Genomic DNA, 12,206 nt, shown 5'->3' on the forward strand with positions numbered 1-12,206 from the left:
GCTGTGGGGTCTGTGAGGAGAAATGCAGACAAATCCAGTTTTAGGAAGGGCCTGGCTGAGCAGGGAAAACGAAGTGAAAGCCCAAATGTTGCCAGGATTTGTCCCCACAGGGCTGCAGTGGTGATGCCACCAGGGCTGATGTCAGGCAGGAGCAAAACCAGAAGCCACTGAATCGTTTTTGCTCAGGGTGGGTCCTGCTCTCTGCTGGAATTCCCTGCAGCAAACACTTAAAAAACACTAAAAAAAATAAATTTGTGCTCTGAAGGGGAGCACACAGCCCAGACTGGTGGTTTGGATCCCCAGCCATGAGACAGCAGGATGGGAGGGATGCAGGGACAGGGCACTCAAACCTCACCCCACCTTCCCCTGCTTGTGTTCCCCACCCCAAACCTCCCCATTTTCCCCAGGAAATCCCAGCTGGGGCTTTTTTTGTCCAGCCTGCCTCTGTCCCACCCACAGTGGGATGCTCTGCCCTTCCCACTGTGCCTTTTCCAGCTTGGAAAACCCAAAAAAAAAAAAAAATCCCTGGAGAAATGCACAGCCAGCATGACCTTGCAGTAAATTCTTTGTAGTTTTGCAGCTTTCTGTGCTCCTGTTTTCTGAGCTGCCTCAAGTTTTGCTCTCTGTCCCCAAATTCCTGGATTTTAATTAAATTATACATTGCTAATTTAACTGAGCTGGGTTTTTTTCCCACTCTTTTGGTGAATTTTTCCACCAAGGTTGATCCTGCAAGAGCTATGGAAGATGGATTTGCTGTGGGAACAATGCATCAGTGTGCAGGGAATGCATCCCCAGCCCTGCAGCAGTGTGCAGGGAATGCATCCCCAGCCCTGCAGCAGTGTGCAGGGAATGCATCCCCAGCCCTGCAGCAGTGTGCAGGGAATGCATCCCCAGCCCTGCAGCCCCTCAGGGTGAGGCTGAGGAAGGTGAAACACAGAGCCTGGAGCAGCCCCAGAGCTTTGGGAGATCCCAGGGGGTGATTTGGGGTCTCTCTGGAGGCTCAGGTGGAGTGGCTGGGGTTGGAGCAGTGGGGCAGGGAGGGAAGGGCGGTCTGGAGCTTTGGCCCCATCATTAAATCATCAAATGAACATTATTAAATGTCCATTATTAAATGTCCTTTTGAGCCTGGTCAGGCTTGTGATTTTTTTCTTTTTTTAATCTTTTCTGTTCTCTCCAGGGTATCTCTGGTCCCAAAAGCTGTGGGGCAGGAGGTGGCACTGAGAGGAGCAGGGGACAGAGAGAGGGGGAGCTCAGGGCAGAGGATTTGGTGAAGATTTGGTGAAGGTTTGGTGAGAATTTGGTGAGGATTTGATGAGAATTTGGTGAGGATTTGGTGAAGGTTTGATGAGAATTTGGTGAAGGTTTGGTGACAGTTTGGTGAGGATTTTGTGAGAATTTGATGAGGGTTTGGTGAAGGTTTGGTGAGGGTTTGGTGAGAATTTGATGAGAATTTGGTGATGATTTGATGAGAATTTGATGAAAATTTGGTGAGGGTTTGGTGAGGATTTGGTGAGAATTTGATGAGAATTTGGTGAGGATTTGGTGAAGGTTTGGTGAAAATTTGATGAGGATTTGGTGAAGGTTTGGTGAGGATTTTGTGAGAATTTTGTGAAAATTTGATGATAATTTGGTGAGGATTTGGTGGTGATTTGATGAGAATTTGGTGAGGATTTGGTGAGAATTTGATGAGGATTTGGTGAGGGTTTGGTGAGGATTTTGTGAGGATTTTGTGAAAATTTGATGATAATTTGGTGAGGATTTGGTGATGATTTGGCGACGATTTGGTGAGGATTCCAGGAAAAGTGTCAGGAAACAGCCAGCTGTGATTGATGGCTCTGACAAACTTGGGAAGGCAAGGAAATCTTTCCCCCATTGAGGGTGGGAAGCAGTGCCATGTAAATAATCCAGACTGTGGTGAATCCTGGGGCTGTTAACTTTGGGAATGAGCTCTGAGTTCACAAAAAAAGCAACTTTGGCATCAGCTCTGGCTCCAAGCTGCTCAGAGGTTGTGCCTGCTGGGGAGTGTTTGCTTTAGGGCAGGGTTTGTTGACTCTGGGGGTTATCTGGGACTGGGGTGGGAAGTGCCCACCTGGAAATGAGCCTTGTGTGGATCCTCCTGCCTGCCATGGAGCCTTGACTGGTATTTGGGTGTTGGCAGCTTCTTCAGGAGAGCTTTCCAGAATTAGCAAAGCCATCTGGCTTTTGTTCCCCTCTGAGAGAATGGCTTGTCCTTCCCCTCCAGTGAGGAGTCCTTGCTAAACTGCTGCAAGTTGGGTTTGGGATGGCTCACACACAGACCTAAAGTGCTCTGTGGGCTCTGCAGGCAGCCCTTTGCTCCAAAAAACCTCTTAGCTTTGAGGCATGAGTTAATTCAGTTTTAAACAGCAGCCACGAGGGTGCTGAGCCAAGGGCCCAGTAGTGAAATGGGATTTGGGTTTGTGTTGGGGACAGCACAGAGAGGAGCCAGGGAACAGGAGGGGACAGCACTTCCCTGCCCCATTCCTTCAAATCCAGCAGGAGCAGGAGCAGTGCATCCTCAGCTGGCTTCTCCCCTGGGGCTGGAACACAGACAGGTTGAGCAATGAGCAGAAGTTAATTAGCACCGAGCTGTGCTAATTGCTGTGTTTGTGTTCAGCCCCATCTCAGGGATGCTCCTGCACTGATCAGGACTGGGCTCAGGGGTTCCACGCAGAGGTGCAGTGAAAAAAGAGGAATTTCCCAGCCCTGGAGAGGGTTTGGAGCCACGTTTCATTGTGGTGACACTTCCCTCCTTGCTCTGTTTAATTAAACCTGGTTTTTATCAAGGAGGGCTGGGCAGAGGCTCCTCTGTGAGCACCCAGAGCAGCAGGAGCTGTTCTTGGGTAACTCCAGAGCAGCCCCATCCATCCCTGCACCCTCTGAGCAGGATGGGGACACATCAGCACCCAGCACCCAGCTGGATTTGGCCAAACCACCAGAACTTGTTGCTGTGTGCGAGTCAAGCATTTTTTCTTTTTAATTTATTACTATTTAGCTAAACTTTCAGGAATTGCCTCCCCATTTTGTGGTGCAGCAGCTCTGGGAGCCCAAGCTTTGTCTGGTGGGGTCACTCTGTCCCCTGAGGGTTCAGGACTTGGGGACAGGGACTGGGGGTGGTTTGACCCTTTGTGTGACCCCACTAAAGAAAGGACTCTGGGGTGCTCTGAGCACCTCTGATTTTTGGGGTTTCCATGCAGCAGGGCTGTGGTGATTCCTGGGCTGATGTTTCCATGGAATTTATCAAGTGGAACATCTGAGAGCTGCCAGGCTGGCTCCAGCACAGGGATTTGGGGTTTCTGGAGGCTGAGCCTCCCCTTCATCCTGAGCCCTGCCCCTCTCCAGCCCCTCACTGCCTTGGGGGTTGTGCAGCCAGCATTGTCAGGGTCAACCTCAGCAATTCCCAATAATTGTGAAGGTTTTATGTCCCATTGTTCACCCTGGCTTTGCCCAGTTCCAGTGCAGGAGTTTCCAAAGGCACATCCAGCAGGATTTACTGAATCTCAGACTTTGGGGTGATGCCCTAACCCGAGTCCAGTGAGAGCCCTGAAAAATCCCAGGATTTTAGGGAGCTGCTGCCAGTGCCAGATGAAGTCACTCTGATCCTCCTCTCCAGCTGTTTTTTTTTAATTTTTTTTTCACTGAACCACAACGAGTTCCTGAAGCTGATGTCATTGGAAGCGATGTGACATTTTTTACACACATATAGAATAAGTGCTAAAAAATGCTCCAGAAAGAGCTTTTCCAGCCCTTGTCTGGGAGCTGGCTGGGGAGTTGAGCTAAACTGGCTTTGATGGAACTTAATCCATAAAGCAAATGAGTCATCAGGTATAAATGGCTTTACCATAAATGTCAGGCAGAGCCTGACTGGTCCTGACAGTTCGCACTTCCATCTGTCTGCTGGAGCAGATGAAACCCCCACAGCTCACAGATCTGCTCAGAAATGTGTCCTGCCTCCTCCTCCTCCTCACCAGCACTTCTAGGAATAAAGGCCAGAATGGGATTTATCCCCTTTTTTGAGCGCTGCCTCTCCTGATGTATGAAATCATGGTTGTTTGTAGGTTTAAAAAAATCAATATTTTTATTCTCTGCTTCTTTTTTTTTTTTGGTTAAACAGCAGTACACAGCTGAGCTCAGCCTCTGGATGTTACCAAGGGCTGCAGAATTTACTTGAAGCTTGTGCCCAACTCAGTGCCAGGCCAAAAAAGAACTTTACCCATTGTGTGGGTGGCTGGAGGATGCTGCTGTGACTCCCACAAACCCCAGAGCGTTTCTGTCTGAAATAACCCATTACTTGAAAATAAATCTTTGATTTGGCTGCTCATGTTTTTAAACCACCTCACTGGTGCATTTTGAAGTTGTCTCTCTTGGAAAACCCGTCCCACACAGATTAATGGGATCTTTGTCAGCGCTGCAAAAATCCATCTGGGAAGGGAATTTTGGGCTGTTTGTGAGCAAAGCAGGGAAACAAACAGGGGCTTGAGGAGGAAGAGGAGCAGGGCTGGCTCCCCTTTGCCAGCAGCACCCCTGGCTATGATTTATTAGCAGCAGCACACTGGAGAGGACACAAAAGGCTCCCGAACCTCCCAGCGTGGGTTGCTCTATTTAAAGTGGGTTTTTAAATCCAGCAATGGGGCTCCTGACAGCAGAGCTTTGTGCAGCTTTTGTGAGGTGCAGATAGTGGGGCTTTTTATTGCAGCCTAAATTAGCCCATTTTATTGTTTGGCGCTGAGGGATGAGGTCAATTGACTGGGAATCTTGCTAACAAGGTTTTTACTCCTGTCTGCTTTTTACAAGTGTTAGCGCGGGGTATCCCAGCGCTGGGGCTTGCTGGGAGTGAAAACAAAGATGAATGGGCTGAGCTTTTCTCCTTCCCCCTCTGCTGAGCTGCTCAGCTCCTGGATCTGTGCTGGGGCTTGGGCTCTCATTCATCCCAAATTCAAATTTTATTATATTTTATTATATTTTATTTTATTTTATTTTTATTTATTTTATTTTATTTTTATTTTTTATTTATTTATTTTATGTTATTTTATTTATTTTATTTTATTATTTTATTTTATTCTATTAATTTTATTTTATTTTTATTTATATTTTATTTTATTTTATTTTATTTATTATTTTATTTTATTTTATTATTTTTATTTTATTTATTTTATTCTATTTTATTATTTTATTATTTTTATTTCATTTTATTTATTTTATTTTATTTTAATTCATTTTATTTTATTATTTTATTTATTATTTTATATTATTTTATATTATTTTATTATTTTATTTTATTTTATTTATGTTATTATTTTATTTTATTTCATTTCATTTCATTTCATTTTATTTTATTATTTTTTTCAAACTGTGTTTTGCTGGAAGGATGAGCTTTGGGCAGGATGATTGATTGGGGTGGAAAAGGAGAAGGGGAATTTGTGGAGTGTTGCTGGTGGAGCTCTCTGATGCGGCCTGGTGCTTTTTCAGTTTGTTCAGTTCCTCACTGATTTTCCCAAGTTCTTGACCCAGAATGAGCAGGGACTTCCCCTGCTCAGCCTCCCCCTCTGCCCCAGCAGAAAACTGTGGGGCCCAGGCTGTCCCTTGGTGTGTTGAGGTTCAGTTTTCTACTCTGGCTCCAGGGATTTGCAGATTTTTTCCCCATATTCTCCAATTCAGGATGCCCAAGCTCCTGCAGGGTGGGATCAAGGTTTTCTCCCCATGCATAGCTCAGGAGCTGCCATCAGCTGAGACTAAAAACAAACCCAGCTTTAGCAAATTCTCTTCTGCTTAACCTTTGGCTCTGTGTTTAGCCAAGATTCCTTTCCTTGCTTTATCTGCTCCTTGAGGAAACGCAGCCCCAGCCCTGCTCACTGCTGGGACTCAGCCTGTCAGCTCTCCCCGAGGTGTAAATCCAACCTTATCAGGGAGAAAAAGCTTTTTCAGCCTCCCCTGCCTCGTGGAGACAAATCCCAGCTCTGCTTTGGGGCTGCTTTCCTTCTGCTTATCCCAACAATTCCAGGAGAACGGGGGGAGAAGGGCACAGAGGGCTTGGAGGGGTGGCAGGGAGGGCTGGCTGAGCTGGTGTGGGCACAAATAGCAGCTGGAGGGGTTCTCACCCCAACCTGGGCCAGGGTGGGCATTCCCTGCTGGAGGGAATTCCAAAGGAAGGGGTTTGGAGCTCTGGAGTGCCTTTGGAGACAGGGATGGTGTGAGAGCCCAGCACATCCCTCTGGATACCCTGGGTGGTTCCAGACCCAGGCAGGGGCTCAGGAGCCTGGGTACAGAGCCCAGAACCCCTGTGCCTTGGATTTCAACCCTGGAAAAATTACCACCCTTACAAGAATAATTAAAAGTCACAAAAAATAAGTAGAATATAAATTAGATTATTATAAGGTGAAAAAGTAGGTTTTTAAGATTGTTTGTAATAAGGGTTTGGGGTCAAGATGGAGCAATCTGGGCATATTCTGTCCTTTCTCCTCTTTCCTGCATCCATCTTTTGGGTGATGTTGGCACTTTTAGATTGGTTTAGAGCAGAACCAGACTGTACAATATAAGTGATAGGTATTGGGAGATAATTGTAAATAATGTTTATGTAGTTTATAGTATAAAAAGATAATTCTACCCCAGGGTGGGCAGTGTGCCTGGGCTGAGCTGCTGAACAAAACCTCAGGGAAAGAACTTTTAGATTAAATAAAATAAATAACTCTGGAAACAACAGAAGAGTCTCCTGACTCTTTCTCTGGTGCTCAGGCTGGAACACAGAGACTCTAAAACACACACAGGTGTCAGCTCAGGCTCCAGAGACAGCACTGACCACAGGATGGTTCTGATTTATGGCCTGGGTAACCCCACAACACTCCCAGTGCCCCTCAGGGCTGGGGTCCCCACCATGGTCCAGTTTCCCTGTGGGTCCCATGGGCAGGTGGTGCCCAGAGCTGCTTGGAAAAGGAAATGTTCTACACAGCAAAAAACTCGATTTTTTTTTTTTTTTTTTTTTTTTTTTATTTTCCCAATACTCTAAGCCCAATTTTGGTGGTTACATTATGAAAGAAAAGCTGGAATGGTAATAGCAGGAGTGGTTTATATTTAAAAAAAATAAAAGGGAAAGGAAAGGGAAGATGTTTCTCGTTTTAAAAATGGAAAATTGAAACCCACTTTGCAGACGTTTCTGTTAATTTTGTAAAGGTTATTCACTGGAAACAACGACTAATGAGCTGCAGGGAACACTCCTTGAGGGGTGGCAGGTCTGAGGTGCCCAGATGTTCCTGAGCTGCTGCAGGGAGGGAGGTGCAAACCTGGGGATGGAGGAGGGAGCTGGGGGCAGCTCTGAGCCCTCCTTCCCCAGGGCTCCTGGCACTCCTTGCCCAAAATGCCAGCAGCATTCCCTTTTTTGGGGGGAACTCAGTGGGACACATCCATGATCCAGCGACACCAAGGCAGATTTGGCCCATAATTTCAAAAATATCCTTTTCCACAGGGCTGCTTGCCAGGCTGGCCAGGCTCCCTTTGGAGCTTCTGGTTCCTATTACTGCCCAAATCATCCTCCCAGCTCTGCTGCAACACTCCTGCTTTTCCCCTGATGCTTTAGCCATGTTTGTCTGGTATTAAATAAGAATATTTTCCCTCTCCTAATTAAAGTATCAGCTCTAAGCATGCAAGTAGTAAGGCTTATGTAACTGTCTGCTGAATGAACTGGATTTTGGCATCGTGGTCGAGCGGCGTGGTGGCTCTTTAGGAAACTCAAGAGCAATTTCTGCTCTGACCTTCGGGCTCCAGGGAGCAGCTGCTCCATTAGCCAGCCCTGGTGCCTAATGAGCTTCCTCTGCACCTGGTTTTTAGTCCCCAGAGCTTCCCTTTGGCTCTTTTCTGGGTTTATCAGATGCATTTCCAGTCTCTCGCTGGGTCTGTTGCGGGTGGGACGTTGAGGTGAGGCAAGATGTAAAAAAGGGGGGAGTGATGTGATTCCAGCTGGGGTCTCACCCACCCAGCTGGGGTGGGAGAAGCTCAAAACTTCCCTAAGTTTTGAGGGCAATAAGCAGCTTTTGGGGCTGGACAGGGTGGCTCTGCAGCCCTGCACAGGACCAAAGGAAAGGATTTGTTTTATTGCTGATTTGGAGGGTACAAAGCTCTTTCCTCTCCTTTTTCCCACACCTGCCTTGCTTGGGGCTGCCAGTGCTGTTGTACTGGATGATTTGTGTTTTGAGGAGGTGGATTTTGGGGCTGGGATGAAGCACAGTGGGGTCACACCCAAGAGAAGCAGCTGCTCCCTGGACATGGAGATTTTCCCTTGGCTCATCTCAGGTGATGCACCCATGTCAGGAAGGTTGCCTTGGCTTTTTGCTTTCATTTCTTTGTGTTTCTGCCTTTGATCAAAGCCTTGGGCTGGCATCTCCAGGAGCACCAGCCCCCCTGACCGTGTGTGCTCCCCTCCCTGCAGGGTGACATCCAGCAGCTCCTGATCGTGGCGGACCCGCGGGCAGCCCTGGAGTACTGTGAGCACTACAGCCCCGACTGTGACACCGCCATCCCCGACTCCCCCCAGTCCCAGGACCCCAACCAGGATGAATACGTGAGTCTCTCAGCGTGGTTTGGGGCATAATCACCAATATTTGGGTTTGTGGCACCCTTGCAATCGTGTGGTTCCTTCCTCCTGCTCAGCTTCCTCATGACTTGTTTCCCACATCCAAAACTGAGCTTGTTTTTAGGATTTTCACATTCTGTGTTTGGCTTTTGGGAGGTTCCCTTCTTTCTGAGCTCCTCCCATTTCCAAAGACTGAAAGGAACATCCTCGTGGTGCTCAGAAACACAGGAGAGACAGCATGAGCAAGCGTGGATTGCTGACCTTCCCTGGCAGCTCCAGCATCTGTTTCTAAATTTCAAGTTCTACTGTTGGACTTGTAAAAGGATTGAACAGTTCTTTCCCAATATTCTGTGAAACAACAGGTGTTAAAGGAGGGAGAATCGTTTTTCCCCTGGATTTGCTTTGAATTTCATTTTGGCAGAAATGCTCCGGAGTCATCCCTCGAATAATTTTTATATGTAGGGTTCACCCCAGGCCTTTTCTTTAAAACAAGGAAACACAACAAAAAAGGCTGGTGCAGGATGCATTTGTATGTTTGCTGCCCAGTCAGAAATGTCTGGGTGTGGCTGATTTTTAACGATCATCACCCAAATTTTGCTCTTTTTTAAGAACTCTCAGCTGGCTGCAGTTGCTATCTGGCATCCTGAGCCACTCTCTTGGGCTGATCTGCTTTCAGCTGAGCCCAGACCTGCAAGGTCAGGGAATCCCCATGAACCAGTAATGCCATCAGCCCTCCCAGTTTATCTTTGGGATTAATTAATCCAGCACCTAAGCGGGGCTTTGCGATGCTCACGGTTAGGCGCAGCCCCAGGGAAGCACCGCCAGCGCTTCTGGAGAAACAATAAATAAGACAAATAAAACAGCACTTGCGTGGAAATCTGTGGCAGCAGGAAAATAAAACTCCTCTATTTTGGAGCCAGCAGTCCAACAAGAGCTGGCTTGTCCTGAGGCTGTGCTGCTCCATGTAGGAATAGCTCCTGCTGGAGCCAGCGCCTCTCTTTGGGTTTCTTGCTGAGCAGTCACTGACTCCTTGTGGAAAAAGCTGTGAGGATCTGCTTTTCCAAACCCTCCAGCCTGCAGTGGATGGGATGCTGTTAGTGCAGGAATGGCTCAAGGGATTTCTGCTGCTCTCTCAGGTGTGGCACATCTGGGAGGATTCAGCAATGCAAGGTTTAAAAAAAACATAGAGTTTCTGATTTGGGATGGAAGGATCTTAAAGTTTATCAAATTCTGATCTCAGGTTGCTCCACATCCAAGCTTTGGATACTTCCAGGGCAGCCCCAGCAGATTTTTGACCATCCCAAGGGCTCCCCACTTCCCAGGCAGGAATTCCTCCCAGATATTCCATCTAAACTTGCAGAGGGAAGCTGTGATGCCCAAAAAAGCTGGCAGGGACACACTGAGTGCTCCCACCTCATTCCCTGCTTCTCTATTATTTTTTTTTCTTTAGTTAGAGTCAGGATTGAAAGCACAAGAGATGGGATTTCGTGTTTGAATTTAGTTGTTTATTAATTTTTATTTATGTTACAGTGAGTGCTGCAGCACTGCTAGCTAACAAGCTAAAAATGAAGAAATGAGGATGCATTTTGCTCGTGACAAGGTCTTTCTAGGCTTAATTACCCAATTAAAACAAACAATTATTTTTACTTTTGACCTGATGATCAAACACCCGTGACCCGCAGTGCAGCATTTTCTCTCCAATTATACAAGTACCACCTAGACCTGAGAAGAAGAAGGACAAGAAGAAAGGAAGGAACTTCCCCCCTAAAACTTGCATCTTGTCCCATACCTATTACTATATTCCAAACCCCCAAACCCTTCACCATGTGATATCACACACTTCTACTCAAACTACACCCCAGTGATTTTAGTTCTGTCACTCAATTTTGGAAGCCTTCTCCAAGCCTCAGGTCAAAAGCAGTGTTCTCCTGGGGGTTGGTGTTAGAAAGCACAGAAAGTTCCAAACTCCCTTTTTCCAGGGTTCCAACATTTCTCCTCCTCTCCTTGCAGTACACAGATGGGGAGGGAGAAGGTGACACTTACTACTACGAGTACCCCTACTACGAGGACGTGGATGAAGCTGCCAAACCAGAAACCCCCACCACCAAACCCAGCCCTCCTGAGGTGGCTGCCGGAGAGAGACCTGAAACCAAGCAGGTACCGAGGCGGGTCCTGGCAGGGGTGAAGGTGGCTGTCCTGGTTTGGGGGACAGGTGTCTGCTGAGAAGGGCAGGAGCCTCTCTTTGAAATGGAGAATGTAACCCCCCTCCCTCCAAATTATTGCAGTTTTGAAATTAAGGGGCTCTCAGGCAAAGATATGGGGATAGGAATAACAGTTCTTTTCTAGGAAAATTAAAATAGAAATTCAGCACTACAAAGAAACAAACCCCAAACCCTGACACAGTCAGAGTACAGCCTGACACCCGTCAGGCAGGGTGTTGGCAGCAGTCCCATCCCATGGTGGCTGCATCCTCCTGCAGTGACAGATGTGGCTCAGTTGGAGCAGTGCTCCTGTACAAGGGGCAGTTTCCCTCCGGAGCTCCAGTGGTGATGTGGAAGGGTCTGGTTTTCCTCTGGAATCCAGTGGAGAAGGCTGCTCTGATGTTCCAAATCTCAGTTTTTATCTGGGTAGGAAATGTTTGGCTCCTCCCCTGGCTGAAGCATCTGCCCATGGATGATGGAATTTTATCAGCCATGCCCTGGGACTCAGTGGCCATGAACAGGAGAGATCTCCTGGAGGGAGGATGGGCTGTGGAAAGATAAAGAACACTGTCCCAGCTGGTTTAACAGATAATCCATGAACAGGAGATATCCCACAGAGATCAGGATCACTGCCCCACCTGGTTTAACAGCTGGTGACAGAACACAAACTTTTGGTCACATTTTGCACCCCAAGACAGTGATGAACCTTTATCAAAGGGGAGGGTGATGCAGAATGTTTGTGTTTCTCTCATGGTGATGTTTTATTTCCCACAGGATTATCCCGCTCCCACAGCACCCCCTGAGAGGGGGAACCCCGGGAAGCAGCCCAAGGAGGATGGAGCAGTGGATGATCCCCTGGTTGATGAGTACAACTACGAGACCATCAACGAGGAGTATTTCACCCCAATGCCCTACGAGGATCTCAACTACAACGAGGAAATCGATCCCCAGGGTGGCCTCACTGAAAATGCAGTGGAAGCTGAACTCCCCACGAGCACTGTCGTCGCCTACAATGAGACTGATGTAATTTTAATTCATTAATTTTAATTTATCTTTTTTTTTTTTTTTTTTTTTTTTAATTAATTCTGCTGTTTCATAGCCCTGGAAGCAAAGGAGACGGGAGCAGCCAGATGGTAAATCCATAAGTGGTTCAGGCAGCTGCAGGGAGAGTTTCTTGTAAAATGTTTTCACTCCAGATTTTTCAGGGTGGGGAATGCAGATATTTAGAATTTGGTTAAGGATTATTTCCCTGGAAAAAGCTGCTCATATTGACATCTGCATTTCCTCGGGTGAAGTGGTTGTCTGACAAAAAAGAGAAATGAGGGTTGCTGTTAAAATCTCAGTAAAAGCCTTTTATCCCAAAGTTATTAATATAAATCCTTAAAATGTTGATTTGCTGGAGAACATCAATATTTTTCATTTTG

The 12,206-nt window shown here is 46.9% G+C and overlaps 1 protein-coding gene across 4 annotated transcripts in view; it reads left to right on the forward strand.

Annotated features, from left to right (window-relative positions):
- COL5A1 (collagen type V alpha 1 chain) overlaps window positions 1-12,206 on the forward strand; it is a 173,692-nt gene that overhangs the window by 78,986 nt on the left and 82,500 nt on the right. For 3 of the 4 annotated variants that reach the window (XR_006163100.1, XR_006163101.1, XR_006163102.1), the window contains exon 1: window positions 11,591-11,805. Coding sequence is in view for 1 of the 4 variants with exons in the window: in XM_033077450.2 (XP_032933341.1) it covers window positions 10,592-10,738; window positions 11,557-11,805 (396 nt within the window). In the remaining 3 variants the exon portion in view is untranslated. Of the gene's footprint in view, window positions 1-10,591; window positions 10,739-11,556; window positions 11,806-12,206 lie in introns of those variants that run through there. The other variant, XM_033077450.2, reaches the window with a different exon arrangement.

Source organism: Catharus ustulatus, chromosome 21 (genome assembly GCF_009819885.2).
Source record: "Catharus ustulatus isolate bCatUst1 chromosome 21, bCatUst1.pri.v2, whole genome shotgun sequence".
Classification (NCBI taxonomy): domain Eukaryota; kingdom Metazoa; phylum Chordata; class Aves; order Passeriformes; family Turdidae; genus Catharus; species Catharus ustulatus.